At 33.8% G+C, this 17687-nt stretch overlaps 1 protein-coding gene across 5 annotated transcripts in view; it reads right to left on the bottom strand.

Moving 5' to 3' along the window:
- Positions 1 to 17687, bottom strand: part of CEP350 (centrosomal protein 350) — a 155040-nt gene that overhangs the window by 120419 nt on the left and 16934 nt on the right. For 3 of the 5 annotated variants that reach the window (XM_032318667.1, XM_032318670.1, XM_032318668.1), the window contains exons 2-6: positions 10502 to 10587; positions 9304 to 9350; positions 7382 to 7493; positions 5978 to 6137; positions 2504 to 3117 (exon numbers count right to left, since the gene is read on the bottom strand). In XM_032318667.1, coding sequence (XP_032174558.1) covers positions 2504 to 3117; positions 5978 to 6137; positions 7382 to 7493; positions 9304 to 9350; positions 10502 to 10574 — 1006 coding nt within the window. In that variant the 5' untranslated portion in view covers positions 10575 to 10587. Of the gene's footprint in view, positions 1 to 2503; positions 3118 to 5977; positions 6138 to 7381; positions 7494 to 9303; positions 9351 to 10501; positions 10590 to 17687 lie in introns of those variants that run through there. The other 2 variants (XM_032318669.1, XM_032318671.1) reach the window with 2 other exon arrangements.

The raw sequence follows: 17687 nt of genomic DNA, 5'->3' as shown, positions 1-17687 counted from the left end.
AAATAAAATAAGGATGACCAATATAAGGTCTTAAACTTCATGGACATTCAGAGCAGGAAGAAAAATGTATGCAAAAAACTTAAGTATATTAAAAAAAATCATATTAATCAAGTTTTAAATCAAGTTTTAAAATCAAGTTTTAAAGCAGAATCGTAGAACACTTTCTATGTCTTTAAAGAAAGAAAAAACATACATGAAAAACCAAGGTTTAGAACAGGCTTAGTATACTAACAATGGTATTAAAAAAATGAAAGAAAGAAAATAAACACAGAAACACACACATACACACACTGTGTATGCAAAAATTATCTCTGGAAGGATATATAAATTGTTAACACAAGTAATCTCCAGAAAGGAAACAAAGTAGTTGGAGCACAAGAGCTTTTCAAGGTACACCCTCTTCATCTTTTGAGTTATGAACCAAGTGAATTTATTATGCATTTGAACAAATGACATTGAAATGTCATTTAGAATACAGCATATTAAGATCCTTTTAGTTTACACTGCCAAAAAGTTAACAAAAAATAATTTTTCATTTCATTCACAGCAATAAATCCGTTGTTCAGAACACTGGAAACTATGTTGTTACAATTTCTTAAATGTATGCTACATTTCATAAATTAGCCCCCCAGAAATTCTATTTGTAAAATATTTTAATACAAAAACTAACAGGTTAAAAAATTAGTAAGTCGGGGCGCCTGGGTGGCTCAGAGGGTTAAGCCTCTGCCTTCGGCTCACGTCATGATCTCAGGCTCTTGGGATCGAGCCCCGCATCTCTGCTCAGCAGGGAGCCTGCTTCCTTCTCCTCTCTCTCTGCCTGCCTCTCTGACTACTTGTGATCTCTATCAAATAAATAAATAAAATCTTAAACAAAAAAAAATTAGTAAATCAAAGGCATATGAGCAATCCAGTTACCAACTCAAAGGAAATTAAGATTTTAACATTTTTCACTCCAGTTCTTAGGGTTGTGTTTTGTTTTGTTCTATTTTTCATTTTTACAAATTACTAAATAAAATATGGATTTAAGTTGACCATCTTAACTTTCCCAAAATGGAATAACTTTTGGAATTTCAGAACTTTGATTTCTAGAATAAACACACCTTACCTGTACAATCTTCATTTAATGGATCTGACATTAGTATAGTAAAAGTTCTGGATAATCACTAGCTCAGAACCAATAAAAACATTTTGACCCCACCATTAGCTATTTGCTCTGTTAACAGAGGACAACTACTACATGGTACACGAATGACTAGAAGGATATGAAATAATTTAATTAATAATACATTAGATCAATCCTGGATAACAGAGCAAGTTTTCAGTATTATAAAAGTATCTGCTCACAATTTTATCACAAATTAGCAAGAATAAAATGCAAATTACCCATCTTTCACCTAATTCACAATGAATATCATTAGCAAAATATGATAAACAACATAAAATAAACAGGTAATTTCTCTAACTGTACTTATAAAATTTCTTCCGGAGAAAAAGACTAAAACATCTTAGGACTATAAAGAACTGCCAAGCTGGTTAGAGAAAAGCTAGACTTGGTAGAAAAATACAAAACAAAATTAACTATAGCAAAAACTGTCCTAGTGTTAACAACTTAAAATTAACAGGAAAAAATGAATCTTGACAATATTTTTGTCTTTATACACTTATCTAGAAGAACTGAACTTTGAAAAGTATCCACAAAAGAAAGGCTAATATAGCACAAGTCTTAATGACAAAAGTCTAACAGAGACTAATCTGGTCAATTAATCAACTCCTTATATTAAAAGCTTTACATGAACAACCCTGAAAATAATTTCAGAAACCTAAAAATTCAAACTCCTTAAAACCACCATATATAAAAACTTCAGTTGCCTACAAATCAGAAATTCTTTTGGAAAAACATTTTCTCAATGTAAATCTATCTATATTGGCATAAATCTGACTTACTTTTAAAATAGTTTTTAGGTATAAATCTGATCTAAATATTTCTCAAACATGGGTGGAAAAGTTATGGTCAAACCTCAAAGCTTAAAGCAACAATAGGATCAAAATATCAGTGCCAAAATATTCTGTAACCAAATATAACTGGAATTGAGTAAATTACCTTTTAAAGATTTACTTTTGAAGGAATTCCTAACAGCAATCCAAATATAATGGCAGAATAAGAGTAATATACTTCCAGTTCTCCGAAAATGGTACTAATTCTTATTTTCTCTTTTGTTCAACTTATTAACTGTTCAGATCGGGGTTCTTAACCTGTAAGAATCTCCTGAGGGACTAGTTAAAAATTCCAGTTCTGAACTCTATACCCAGAAATTCTGATTCAGGTCCAGTGTAGCATCCAGGAATCTGCATTTTCAACCTGTACCTTGAACTGATTTCTTCAGCATTTGATTTGAGAATCACACACTGTTCTAAAGACAACCCTCTCTACTCAAATATATCCTAGGGAGAAAGGGAGACAAGAAGGCAAGAAGACAGAAAGACACAAAGACTGATTACAAACCTTTGTATGTTGGAGCAGGTGGTGCTGTTGCCACTTTCCTGACTTTTGCTGTCACTGAGTTATCAACATTAACAACCATTACTGGATGGTCAACATGACCCAGATTCTGGCCACGGCCATTTGTTTCTTCTGAGTGTTCCCACTGTTTTCTAATTCGCTCCTTGAGTTTTTCCAATTTGACATCATGTTGTCGCTGCTTTAGGATATCTAACCTTTGGGAATTAGTAGTACTAGTAGAGGATGGAGAAGAGTCAGTTATCCGTAACACTTTTGGATCAACATCATGGCCCATGTTACCTACAGAAGCCTTCTCATTTCCTTTTGTTCTAGTAAGATTTTCTTCCTCAGTTCTCACAGGAGCTGCCATCTTAATCAAACATTCAGAATTTTGCAGTGCATCAACTGCTGGTCGATCATTTAAAAACCTAACCACTGTATCATTGATGACAGATGACTCGGAGCTCTCAAAATCACAGCAATGTATATTCCGCTCTTCTCGATTGCATACCAGCCGATTCCTGTTCTCAGGCTTTTCTTCATTAACATCCACACAATATACATGCTTTGACTCCAGAAGGCTAGGATTTATACTGGAAGTTGTACCATGGATTTCCCTATTATTAAAAAATAATCAGTTTTGAATAAAGATTTCAAAAACCAAACTGCACCAGTCATACAAACCGAAGAGAGAACTCTAACCTAATATTAGAGATCCCAAAAAAGCTTTGGAATTCCAGTAGGTTCAATAACAAAATAATCATTACTAATATTAAGACTCAATGTTTAATGCCCCTCTATCAAGTTAGATGGCAAATAACCTAAATCATTAATTTCCATATTATAAACTAAGAAATACCCAAAAGATGTATGGAGAGATTTCCTTAAGAAATCCCAGAAAAGGGGCACCTAGGTGGCTCAGTGGGTTGAAGCCTCTTCCTTTGGCTCGGGTCCTGATTCCAGGGATCTGGGATCGAGCCCCGCATCTGGCTCTCAGCTCAGCGGGGAGCCTGCTTCCCCCTCTCTCTCTGCCTACCTCTCTGCCTACTTGTGATCTCTGTCTTTCAAATAAATAAATAAATAAGTTCTTTTAAGAAAAAGAAAAAAGAAATCCCAGAAAATAGGATTACAGGGGCGCGTGGGTGGCTCAGTGAGCTAAAGCCTCTGCCTTCAGCTCAGGTCATGATCTCAGGGTCCTGGGACATAGCCCCGCATTGAGCTCCCTGCGCAGCAGGGAGCCTGCTTCTCCCTGTCCCACTCCCCCTGCTTTTCTCTCTCTCTCTAAAATAAATCAATAAAGTCTTCAAAAAAAAAAAAAAAAAAGTTAAATATGTGTGGCTCACATTAACAATTCTATTATATACCACTGATCTAGATGTTTCATGTAAAAGCATAAAATTCTAAATACCACAATAATTCTTAAAGCCATAATTCTGTTATAGTTTAATATGATAATTACATCTATTGTGAATCTGTGAGTATGTGCATTTTTTAAGGAGAGAGTCTACAGTTTTCATCAAATTCTCATTGGAATCCATGACCCAAAAACCATTACACCCTGATCTGAATGGTTGATTATTAAACAAGATAGGGGCTGAGAACTGACTCCTATAACTTCCACTAGAGATCAAGACTAAATTCAGTTATTTGCACTACCTTTACCAGACCATAATAATTCATAGTTAGAATGATTAAGGTATAAAATTAGCACATGTAAAGAAAAAAATAAAGCACAAAAAGGAAGTTTACATATCATGTCACAATCTTAAAAAGGGAAGGAGAATTGATCCTGAACCATCAAGAAAAAAGTAATTCCACAGTTTCTCATTAACTCATTCATTAAATATTTACTGAATCCATATAAGAGTGTTTATTACACAATTCTTTCAACTTTTCTCTAAGTCTGAAAATTTTCATAATAAGTATTAGGAAAAATAATTATGGAATACTTAATAAAAGACAGGCATTAAGCTAATGTTTTAAGATTAAGACAGATTTACAGCTTTACATAAGCTAATATAATGGAATCAAAATATAATGCAGCATGAAAATGCTTTAACAGAGGAAGTTATATAGTATTACAAGAGCATACAGGAAGGATTAAATAGGCTGTGGGAATGGAACAGGATAAAAACAAATCCAGCAATGCTTCATAAAGGTGCTAACAATGAGTTTGAAGTAATAGAGTCAGCCAGATGAAGGATGTGCCCTTCACAGCTATCCTATAGGTATTTCTTTAAATCCTAAAAGATATATAGTTTACAAAATTTTAAATATCAAGTAGTATCCTTTGCAAGAAGAATACCAGAATATGAATCAAGAGTAATTTATAGTTTCAATTCTGATGGTGATTATGTTTCTAGGCAAGTTGCTTAATATTTGTGTGGTTAAAGACTTCTAAACTCTGATTATTTTTCACCTTTTTTTCTTTCTCCTTTTACTAAACTATAAACTTTTACCCAGATTAATTCCCTGGCCTTCTCTCTGTTATCTTCACCATTTTCATCGCTTCAACACCAGTAAAAGTTTTCCAAAACTCCCAAATTCCCAGCCCTGACTTTTCCACACACATTCCTGCTCAAATTTTCAAATGCCTCCTGAATATTTTCACCTAAATATTTCAAAATTATATCAAATCAAATACTGATATTATGAACTCATGATTTACCTCCATCTCCCAAATTCTTTATCTCAAATTTAGAGTACAAATATATATACCCAGTAGTATCTAGCACCATCATGATACTCGACTTACTTACTGACATTTTATAACACTAAAAATGTTAATAAATGAAGCAAAGAAATATAAGGTCCAGTGTTTATTACTTAATATTATTTGCTACACTGAGAGCATTACCACATATTTTATAACATTAGTAAAATGCTCCTCAAATATAAAGTTCTATCATTTTATCTACTGAAAATTCTAAATCATCAGCTAACAAAAATACACATCATTTGATATTATCCATACTATCAAAATCCATACATCAATCCTGAACATCTGACAATAAGTTGCTGAGGGGAACCACAAACAACAAAGTGAAAAAATAAAACTCACATTCTCACTAGGAAAGAAATTTTAGGTAAATGATTAATGCTACCAAAACAAAACAAAAAAAAAAAAAAAGAAGAAAACTGAGCTATAAAAATCCATTATGCACAACACCTAATCTGAGAAATTAAGAAAAAAAAAATCTGTACTTCCAGAGACTGAATAATCTGTCTACAGGAAACATATATATTACAATGGTAGTAGCCTGAGCCACTACTTCTTCCCCCACAAATAGTCAATCTGTAAAAGAGTAGAAAGTTAGTATTTCAGAATATAAAACATTTTTGTTTTATCTTTTTGGAAAATGAAAAAGGTAGTAATGTTAGAGCCAGAGTGCTATGAAAAACTCAGAAAATAAACCATAATCCTTTTGTAAATATTACAGGCTAATCCTATTTAATAATTTGTTTTTAATCACTAACCTGTAAGAAACCAAAGGTTCACGAAACTCCACACGGTTATTTTTCTTTACGTTACTCTCCAAGGTGGTAACTCTGAGAGGACTCCGAGATTTCTCTTTTCGTGATTTAGAAGATTTAGAAGTTGGAGCATTAGCCCAAGAATCATCCAGGTATCTACCATCTGAAGAAAAAGAAAATGTGTAAGAACATACTACTGCCTCTGAATTTGACTAGTATTTGTGAAAATAACAGGTGTCTATCATTTCTGGCATCTCTAGTTGGATATTCTATAAGTAGATAGGAAACATTCAGGTTAAATTATTTACTCAATCTATAAAGAAAAAACTATTCTGAACAAACAACGAAAAACTCCACATACAAAATTATTTTTTGTTAAAGGCTGACACTCACTTAAAAAAAAGAATTATCAAGTAAAACTCACCAGATTCACAGGTTAAAAAAAAAATTAGTTTTACTTTAGTACTAACCTCTAGGTTTTAGACCACTAATTAAGGAACTACAAAATTACATACATGACAGGTAATCAAAGAAAGTATTTACATTTTGTCAATTTATGACAGTATCTGTTAAATATTCCAATTATGATTTAAAACTCCCTAAAATATGTAAAATTCACTAAGTCAACAATCTCAACGTTGACAGATCTGTGAATTTAAAGAAAGACATATATAATTTCAAACACTTAAAATCAAATTCTCATCACTAAAAACCAATGAAAAGTCACTGTCAAAGGTGTAGTAATGCTAAAGTCCCTGTTGAAAAGATGGTGAAGGGGCACCTGGTAGGCTCAGTCCTTGAGAGTGTGCCTTCAGCTCAGGTCATGACCCCACAGTCCTGGGATCGAGCCCCATATCGGGCTCCCTGCTCAACGGGAAGCCTGCCTCTCCCTCTCTCACTGCCCCCCTTTGCCCCATTTGTGTTCCCTCTCTCACTGTCTCACTCTTTGTCAAATAAATAAAATCTTAAAAAAAAAAAAAAAAAAAAAAGAAAGTAAGAAAGAAAGAAAAGATGGTGAAAACATGGGGCACTTGGGTGGTTCAGTCGGATAAGCATCCGAGTCTCGATTTCAGCTCAGGTCACGATCTCAGGGTTCTGAGATCAAGGCCCATAATGGGCTCCATGCTTGAGATTCTCTCCCTCTGCCTCTGCCCCTCCCCCTGCTCATTCTCACGCTCTGAATAAACTTAAAAATCTTAAAAAAAGAAAGACGTGAAAACATCATCTACAGTCACTGAACATGAGGTTGCTTCATGACTACTCAGTACCAAAGACAAAAAAACTAAATGTTGATGAGATATCATCTCTGATTAAAGAGCTAGCAAATATGAGGGACTGTAAAAAGAAATTAAATTGAAACAAAATTAACAACTATATTTGTATCTTTGCAAGTAACTTTATACATACCTTTTCTACTTATTTTTCGGGTAGCACTTGCAGATTTCTTGGTATCCATGACAGAATCAAACACAGCTGTACTTGTAGGGGTTACTTCTAATTTGTTTTCAATGTGTCTCAGCTAAAGTTTAAACATCATCACAACAAAGAGGTTAATTCTGTAAATAAACCAGCTACCATTTATTTACATAGTTAATTTTTTATTTTTTACTTTTTTAAATGTAAACTCTATGCCCAATGTGGAGCTTGAACTCATGACCCTGAGATCAAGAGTTGCATGTTCTACTGACTGTGTCAGCCAGGCGCCCCAATTTACAGTTATTTAAATTCTATTGTCCAGTACTTTTCTCCAAAGTCAAAACAACTCAGGAATGCCTTTTTTCAATATTAATTTTTTTCATTACTTGCTACTTCACCTATAGTAAGAAGTGGTACAATGCTGCCCAGATTTGGACAAGAAAATCAAAAAGATTCTGAAGAGTATTGAAAAGTTTCTATTTGTCTTTTTGACCTTTTTTTTTATTGCTGGGTTTTTTTTTTAAGCAAGCAGTACATTTTCTGACATTATAGGTCACATATCATTATGCTATATATCCTGTGCATTTTGCACACAAAAATTAGATAAGAATAATTCAGATGGGCTAAAATTTACAACTGTTCGAACAGCTTATGTTATAGGCATAACAGTCTTATGCCTGTAAGTTTCACAATAAAGATAAAATTCGTAAGATAGAAAACTCAGGTTTCCATACACTTTATAGTGTAAGTCAATTTCTGGTAAATCCACCAATGTTCTTACATTATTTAATAAAGCATTTTTCCCTAATTACAAGCTTATAAGAGAAAACTTGGAAAACAGAAAAGGCATAAAAAATGAAATTAAAATCGTCAAAATCCCACCACATAGAGATAAACACTTTGTATAAAATTCTAATTTATCTTCTCTCAGATTTTTGTGGTACAATGTACTCAAAAAATGAAATAAATCTTCATAATCTGTATCCGGATTTTTCTCCCATTTATATTATAAGCCCCATTATCATCCTTAAAAATAATTTCTAAAAACACAATAGTTTTAGAAAATGAAAATTAACAATTCAGCTCCAAATTAGGTTAACTCTAAATTAAGCTGGGGATAAAAACTATTTCTACATTGTAGATACATAATGCTCATGTAGAAGAGAGAGAGAATATATATAATGTGCATTTGACCCTACATTATGACCAAATCTAGGTTATAGTACCTTTTCCAGATCCATTTTCATACCAGTTCAAAAGATTAGGAAGCAGAAAATACCATATTCATAACGTAAAGAAATAGTGACTCAAAGTCAGGTAGGAAAAAAAGAAAACAAGAAAGGAGATATTAGGAGAGTAATTTTTCTAGAGAGCAAATGAAAACGAAAAGAAAAAGGAAAGAATCTCCCCTCAAAGAGACTATGTATCACTTGCCAAATTTGGAGTCCTAAACTCCAGACAAGACTGGACAGAACACAAATGACAACAGGTTGCCCATAGTCATTCTTCAGCTGTATTGAGAGAAAGCAGTCTGTCACTGCCACAAAAGAGGTCGCTCCTAGTCCATTAAAGAAGCTGTTCCTTTCATTTCCTCTCTGACCCTGAGCTTTCTACACAGACATAACCCCACATTCCCAAATTCATTTTGTTTTAAATCTTCAATTCAATAAGCCAAATGAACAAATTTATTAAAGGAAAATAAATAGTACAAATCAAAAGTAGTGTCTTGATTATCCCTGTCCTATTTAATAGTCATCCTTAATGTTCATTTTGTAATAAACGGTACTTAACTTCTTACTAAATTCTTTATTTTCCTATGAAAAAGTACTATAGAAAAAAACTTAATCTATTCAATTTTAACAGGAAATCAATTTTAAACCAGAAAGAAATAAATGGAAACTCTAACTACTTACAGCAGCCTTAGTCTGAGAAAGTGCATCCCACGATGTGGTTATATCTGCTGGGAAACATTGATATTTACTGAATCAGAATCTCTAAAGTAGTCCTCAAAATCTGCATTTCAGTAAGCTCCTAAATGCACTCAAAATTATGAGAACCATTTTATTAGGCAGAACTATTTCTCAGCAAATGCTTTATTATACTGAACCAAAACATGGTACTTGGGGCGCCTGGGTGGCTCAGTGGGTTGGGCCTCCGCCTTCGGCTCAGGTCATGATTTCAGGGTCCTAGGATCGAGCCCCGCATCGGGCTCTTTGCTCAGTGGGGAGCCTACTTCCCCTTTTCTCTCTGCCTGCCTCTCTGCCTACTTGTGATCTCTCTCTGTGTCAAATAAACAAATAATACCTTAAAAAAAAATGGTACTTTTCCCATTCTATAAAGCCAAGCTTCCTAGTATATGGTTTAGAGTTGTATTAGACACTGATCCTATTAATTCTTAGGACGACATCCCCATTCACAGCCGCATCAGACAACTCCAACAACAGACAGTATCCTCAATTTACTCCAGTGACCTAAACACGAAATTTTGTATTGTATTGTATTTCACAGTCATGATGTTTAAAAGATTAAAAACTACTCCAGACCTCAATCTACCAGTAGAAACAAAGGTAAAATCGAGTCTTTCAGATAAGAGCCCTTCAAATAGTACAAGGCCACCTAGTTCTCTTAAATCATCTTTCTCTAGGATAAACAATTTCATTCCCTCCAAATATTCCTCATGTGACATGATTTCCAGATCCCTCATAAACCCAATAATCTTCCTCTAGATATACTCTAGTTTGTCAATGCATCTCAAAATATATCATGTCCTAATTAAAGTAACCCTTGATGTATCATTAAAAAAAAAACAGTTCAATTAGACTTTGCCTTTTCTTATCTGTGATTTTTCTTCTCTTATCTTTATAGTCTAAAACTGTATTAGAAGCTATATTACAACATTTGTTGACATTAATCAGAATTTCCAAGAAGCTGTGTAAAACTAATTCTATATATACTGATTCTTTTTTATGTCTCCCTTTATAAGTTTGCCACAGGACACCTCTGAAGATGAGGTACCTTGCATATTTAAAGCCAACTGAACCTAAAAAATTATCCACTTTATAAATCAAAGGCAGGCATTAAGTTCTAAAGTTTAAAGAAAATAAATCATACCTTGAACAGTATCCTTGCTTTGAGAGTTCCTTGGATTTGGTAAAGGCACCTCTTTTGATTTGCTGCTCCTCATCCTGCCAATTTACCTACAATCATATCATCAGCATTCATTAAACATCAATATTAGGATATTAGTAAAGAAAATACTCTCATTTATCTTAACTTTCATGAAAGTCAGAAAAAGATTTATCTAAATTATTGTCAACTCTACAAGTTATCTTTATGCCTTCCAGAGTTCCTTATAATCTACTAACTTTATTTTTCCTTGGAAAACTAAATCATTAAGAAGTCTATCATGACCTCACAAAACAAACTGAGAGTTGCTGGGGGGAGGGGGTTTGGGAGAAGGGGGTGGGATTATGGACATTGGGGAGGGTATGTGCTTTGGTGAGTGCTGTGAAGTATGTAAACCTGGTGATTCACAGACCTGTACCCCTGGGGATAAAAATATATGTTTATAAAAAATAAAAAATTTAAAAATAAATAAATAAATAAATAAATAAAAATTTAAAAAAAGAAGTCTATCATGACCACCTCACACCAACTAGGATACCCAAAAACAAACAAAGAAACAAACAACAACAGAAAATAACAAATGTTGATGTGGAGAAACTGTAACTCTTGTGCACTGTTGGTGGGAAGGTAAAATGATACAGGTTCTATGGAAAACAGTATGGCAGTTCCTCAAAAAATTAAAAATAGAATTAACCACATGATTCAGCACAAAACAAATGAAAACAGGGTCTCAGAGACATTTGTACAGCCATGTTCACAGCAGCATTGTTCACAATAGTCAAAAAGTGAAAGTAACAAAACTGTCCATCAACAGATGAAAAGATACATAAAATGTGGTACATACATAGAATGGAACATTATTCAGCATTAAGTGGAAAATTCTGCCATATGCTATATATAATACAGGTGAACTTTGAGACATCAACCAACTGAGACAAGCCAGTTACAAAGCCGAATACTATATGATTCCACTTCTATAAGACACCTAGAGTAGTCAAAATCATAGGGAAAAAAACAGTGGTTGCCAAGAGCTGGGGAAGGGGGGGGAACAGGGAGCTACTGCTTAATGGGTATAGAATTCAGTTTTACAAGACAGAAAGTGATCCAAGACGGATGGTGATGATGGTTGCACAATGCTATAAATTTTTTTTATAATTTTTTATAAACATATAATGTATTCTTAGCCCCAGGGGTACAGGTCTATGAATCGCCAGGTTTACACACTTCACAGCACTCAGCATAGCACATACTCTCCCCAATGTCCATAACCCCACTACCCTCTCCCTACCCCCCTTCCCCCAGCCACCCTCAGTTTGTTTTGTAACATTAAGAGTCTATTATGGTTTGTCTCCCTCCCAATCCCATCTTGTTCCATTTATTCTTTTCCTACCCCTCAAACCCCACACATTGCATTTCCACTTCCTCCTATCAGGGAGATCATATGATAGTTGTCTTTCTCCAACTGACTTATTTCGCTAAGCATAATACCCTCTAGTTCCACCCATGTCATTGCAAATGGCAAGATTTCATTTCTTTTGATGGCTCCATAGTATTCCACTGTGTATATATACCACATCTTCTTTATCTATTCATCTGTCGATGGACATCTAGGTTCTTTCCATACTTAGGCTATTGTGGACATTGCTGCTATAAACATTTGGGTGCCCTTCGGATCACTATGTTTGTATCTTTAGGGTAAATAACCAGTAGTGCAATTGCTGGGTCATAGGGTAGCCCTATTTTCAACTTTTTGAGGAACCTCCATACTGTTTTCCAAAGTGGTTGCACCAGCTTGTATTCCTACCAACAATGTAGAAGGGTTCCCCTTTCTCTGCATTCTTGCCAGCATCCGTCATTTCCTGACTGGTTAATTTTAGCCATTCTGACTGGTGTGAGGTGGTATCTCATTGTGGTTTTGAATGCTATAAATTATTTAATACCACTAAATTATACACTGAAAATGGTTAAGGTGGTACATTTTATGTTGTATATTCTATCACAAAAAAATAAAAGAAAAAATTATATCATGACTCAAAGAGAAAGATCATCATCTGCTTAAGCTGACTAGACAGCTTGGTAATAGTCATTTTATCCTATGAATATAGAATTACTCTGTTATAAAACTCACAAAACACTGAAAGTTTGGAAAATACAGGCAAGGAAACTCATTCCTAGTCCCCAAATCTTAAAATGATCATTAAGCTATTTTGCATAGTCTCTTTTTCCTAATTTTCTATTTTTTTACTCTAATTTGAGTAAAGATTTTAAAAATTTTTATTTTTGTGTCCTACTGCTAGATGTTTGTGGTAGTTTTTAAATATATTCATAAATTCTATGATACTCCTTTATTCAAGGAGAGATTAATTTTTCGTCCATTAAATGTAAGCTGGACTTAGGGATACACTTTTAACAAATCAAATGTCATAGAAGTGACAATATGTGACTTTTAAGTGTAGGTCACAAAAGGCATTGCTTGTTCTCTGGAGTTACACAGCAACAGATTACCAGTACAATATTCTGCCTTATTTTATCTATTACAAGTAACACTAAAATGAACATATTTGTATCTGTGAATTTTTGCTTATTTATCTAGAACAGGATCTACAAAGGGGATCTATAAAAAACAGGGGATCCTACAAACAGGATCTACAAAAAAACAAACTAAAGAATATGAAGAACATGCTGCTCTTGAGATCCAATGTTAAACTGTTTTCCAATTTATAATTTACAACTGTTCTTATTTACAATGAGCCTACTAGTTTCATTAACCTCTTTTAATATTGAGCATTATATCTATTCTATTTACTTTTGCTCATTTAATAGGAAGAAAATGGTTGTTTTAATTTGAATTTAATAAACTGCTAGGATAGATCTGTTAGCCATAGATCTCTGCCATAGATCTCAATCTTAGTTCTTCATGTGTGAATTATCTTTTCATGTCTTTTGCCCACCTACCTACCAGGATCATCATGTTTTTCTTATCAATTTGATGAGTTCTTTACATTATGAATATATGATCTTTGTCACATTTGATAAAAATAATTTTCTTCAACCACGGTTTTCAAAGGCAGTTCAGTATGTTGTATATTAAATAACCTAATTTAAATTTAAGGAAAAGATGGGACATCTGGGTGGCTCAGTCGGTTAAGCCACTGACTCTTGCTTTTGGTGGGTGTCATGATCTCGGGGTCATGGAATCAAGCCCCATGTTAGGCTATGTGCTCAGCATGGAGTCTGCTTGAGACTCTCTCTTTCCCTCTCCCTCTGCTTCCCCTCATGCTTGTGCTCTCTCTCTCTCTCTAAGATAAATAAAATCTTTTTTAAAGATTTAAAGAAAATTTAATTTAAAATTTAAAGAAAATTTTAAAGAAAATTTTAAAGAAATTTAAAGAAAAACCTACCTACTAAAGAAATTTAAAGAAAAATTTAAAGAAAAACCTACCTACTAAAATACAAATTAAAAGAAAAAAAGTTATATATGTTTATAAAAAATAAAAAATTTTTTAAAAAAGAAAAAATTTAAAGAAATTTATTTTAAGAAAATTTAAAGAAATTTTAAGAAAATTTAAAGAAATTTAAAGAAAAACCTACCTACTAAAATACAAACAAATAAAACTGAAGGCATAATTAATTTTTAGGGGAGTTAATTTCACCCACAGTAAATAATCATTTTAAAATTTCTTTTAGGGCACCTGGGGTGGCTCAGATGGTTAAGCAACTGCCTTCAGCTCAGGTCATGATCCTGGACTCCCGGATCAAGCCCTGCATTAAGTTCACTGCTTGCAGGGAGTCTCCACTCTCATGTTCTCTCTCTCTCATTCCCTCTCTCTCAAATAAATAAATAAAATCCTTAAAATAAAATTTCTTTTAAAAAAACTTTTAAAATGTTCTAAAAATAAAATTTGTCATAAATTCTACAATATGTTTCTAAGAAATGTCAATCTAAGTTTTAGAAACAGATATGAATCATAGAAAAATTAAAATCACCATATATGCCAACAGTTTAAAATTTTTCCAACCATAAAAACTTCCATCAGTGATGCCCACATAGCTCAAAAAATTAACTCATTTTACTTTCCTTCTCATAAAGATAATTTTGGCCTAGCGAACTATCAAAATAACAAACATGAGTTATTCCATATTACTAAATAATTTGTCAACCATTTGGCAAAAGTTTTGAGCAAAACTCTCTTTGCTTTGAAACTAAAATAAATGCTAAAATATATAGTAATTCTCAATTTCCCAATGAGGAGAAACATACCAAAAATAGCATATATGTCCATAATCTCTATATTTCAGGGGCCAGTGCTGATAAGAAATGCATTTCTATCTATTTCAAAATAAAAACCTTCTTAATGGCTAATCATCATCAAATGCAAATGACTCAATTATCAGGAGTGTTTCATTTATGTAAAATTTCATCTTATAAATTATAGTATATTCACCATTTAATATGAGGATGAACGAATTAGAACTACATGCTACAAATATGTTAGGTGAAGAATGCCAGAAACAAGTGTACATGCTGTATAATTCCATTTTATAAAGTATCAAACAGACAAAAGTAATCTATGGTGTTAGAATCGTGGTTACATACAGTTTGGGCAGGAGGGTGGTGACTAGAATTGGAGCAAGGAAGGGCCTTTGAGGTACTGATAATATTGTTTGTTGATATGGGTGCTGATTACATCAGTGTGTTCAGTTTATGAGACTTCCATCAAGCTGTACATTTACATGCTTTTTCAATGTACATTATACATCAATTAAAAGTATTTTCCAATAACATGCCTGATTTAGGTTTATAATTATAATTCACTTCTGTAATATGCCCAATCTTATGAATGTCGGTTTTACAATATCTTACCTTTCAAAATCCCAGGTTATCCTATACCTAAGAAGTATTATTAATAGAATCTATTAATCTAGGGTTCTTTTTTATTTTTTTTAAGATTTTTATTTATTTATTCGACAGAGAGAGAGATCACAAGTAGGCAGAGAGAGAGAGGAATAGCAGGCTCCCTGCTGAGCAGAGAGCCCGATGTGGGACTCGATCCCAGGACCCTGAGATCATGACCTGAGCCGAAGGCAGCGGCTTAACCCACTGAGCCACCCAGGCGCCCTCTAGGGTTCTTTAATATACAACATACTGAACTGCCTTTGTTAACAGTGATTGGAGAAAATTATTTTATCAAATGTGACAAAGGTCATATGTTCATAATGTAAAGAACTCATCAAATTGGTAAGAAAAACATGATGATTGTGGTAGGTAGATGGGCAAAGGACACGAAAAGATAATTCAGACATGAGGAACAGAATAGAATAGAATTCTGTTATAAATAGAATCTATTTAAGTAGGACAGTTCTTTATGTTCTTTTTTAAAGATATTATTTATTTACTTGACAAACAAGAGATCACAAGTAGGCAGAGAGGCAGGCAGAGAGAGAGGAGAAAGCAGGCTCCCCCGCTGAGCAGAGAGCCCGATATGGGGCTCTATCTCAGGACTCTGAGATCATGACCTGAGCCAAAGGCAGAGGCTTTAACCCACTGAGCCACCCAAGTGCCCCCAGTTCTTTATATTTTTATCTTTATCTAAGAATATATATGTAAAAATCACCATTTTCTCTAAAAATAGAAAAATTGAGGAAAAAGTACACCAAAAAAAATCTCCTCATAGAAAGAAGAATCTAATCTGTCAAAACTCTTACTATCTTTAAAGTATAAATCTCAATCTATAAAATGCCTTTTATAACCACTTTGAGATGACTAAATCAAACAGATTAAACTTATTCAAGATCGTTTACTGGGAAATAATGAAACTTACCTTCCCTGTTAAATGTTTTAAAAGGCAACATGACAACTTTATTCTATATCCATATGGGAATTTTGGATTTATTGGATATTTGTGCATTCTCTTTTGCCTAATCTCTCAAGAATTAAGAAAGGCAGACAAAAAACTACCATGACTACTTTTTGTCTCCTTCTCTTCATATTAAATTAATGTTTACATAGCTCAATAGGATTATTTAGTACATAAAGGTTCATGGTTATTATATTGTCATGTGGGTTTTATATTTCTTGAATAAAAAATGACAATCATCGTCTGTAGAGAACTATACTTTAGTATTCAATTCTATTTTGTATGCTATTAATAAAAAGCAAGTATTGCTTTATTCTATTATACCTGCAGTATCCTTTCCATTCTAAGCTTTCTGGGACACTTTATTTTAGACATATCCTGTATACGGAAAATAGAACTTTTTAATCCAGTGTAATAATCTTTGTTAAGACTAAGAATAGGGAGGGGCGCCTGGGTGGCTCAGTTGGTTAAGTGTCTGCCTTCAGCTCAGGTCATGATCCCACGGTCCAAGAATCAAATCCTGCATCCTAAATCAGGTTTCCTACTCAGCAGGGAGCCTGCTTCTCCCTCTGCCCCTCCCCCTGCTTGTGCTTGCTCACATGTGCTCTCTCTCTCTCTCAAATAAATAAATACTTAGGGGGAAAAAAAGACTAAGAATAGGGAGAATAAACTTGCATATCAATCATCTCATGCTAACATTTTTTTTAAAAGATGTATTTATTTATTTGACAGACAGAGATCACAAGTAGGCAGAGAGGCAGACAGAGAGAGGAGGAGGAAGCAGGCTCCCCGCTGAGAGGAGAGCCCAATGCAGGGCTCGATCCCAGGACCCTGAGATCATGACTGGAGCCAAAGGCAGAGGCTTTAACCCACAGAGCCATCCAGGCACCGCCATGCTAACATCTTTTGAGTACCTACTTGTGCAAAGTATCATGTATTATAGAAAAGAAGATGAAATGTCCCTGACTGACTCTCCAACCTCACAATCCAGTGTAAGCATTCTTAACCTAGGGATCCATGAGTGAAATTCAAGGAATTTACAAACTCTCTAAAATTACTGTATGTTATCACCTATGCACATTTTCCCAGAGAGAGATGTCATGGCCTTTACGACATTCTCAAAGAAGTCCGTAATCAAGTAGGTGAGGTAAACATATACTTAATATAACTGAGAAATACAATAATCTGGACAATACCATAAAACATGTACAATTATCACAAAAGGAAACATTGATTTATGGGGGAGATCTGTTAAAGCTTCTTGGGAATATATCCTTAAAGACCCCATATTAATTAGGATACGTCTATTATAT

The sequence above is a fragment of the Mustela erminea genome, chromosome 17, assembly GCF_009829155.1.
Source record: "Mustela erminea isolate mMusErm1 chromosome 17, mMusErm1.Pri, whole genome shotgun sequence".
NCBI classification, from domain to species: Eukaryota; Metazoa; Chordata; class Mammalia; order Carnivora; family Mustelidae; genus Mustela; species Mustela erminea.
This window is presented reverse-complemented; position numbering and strand designations above follow the sequence as displayed.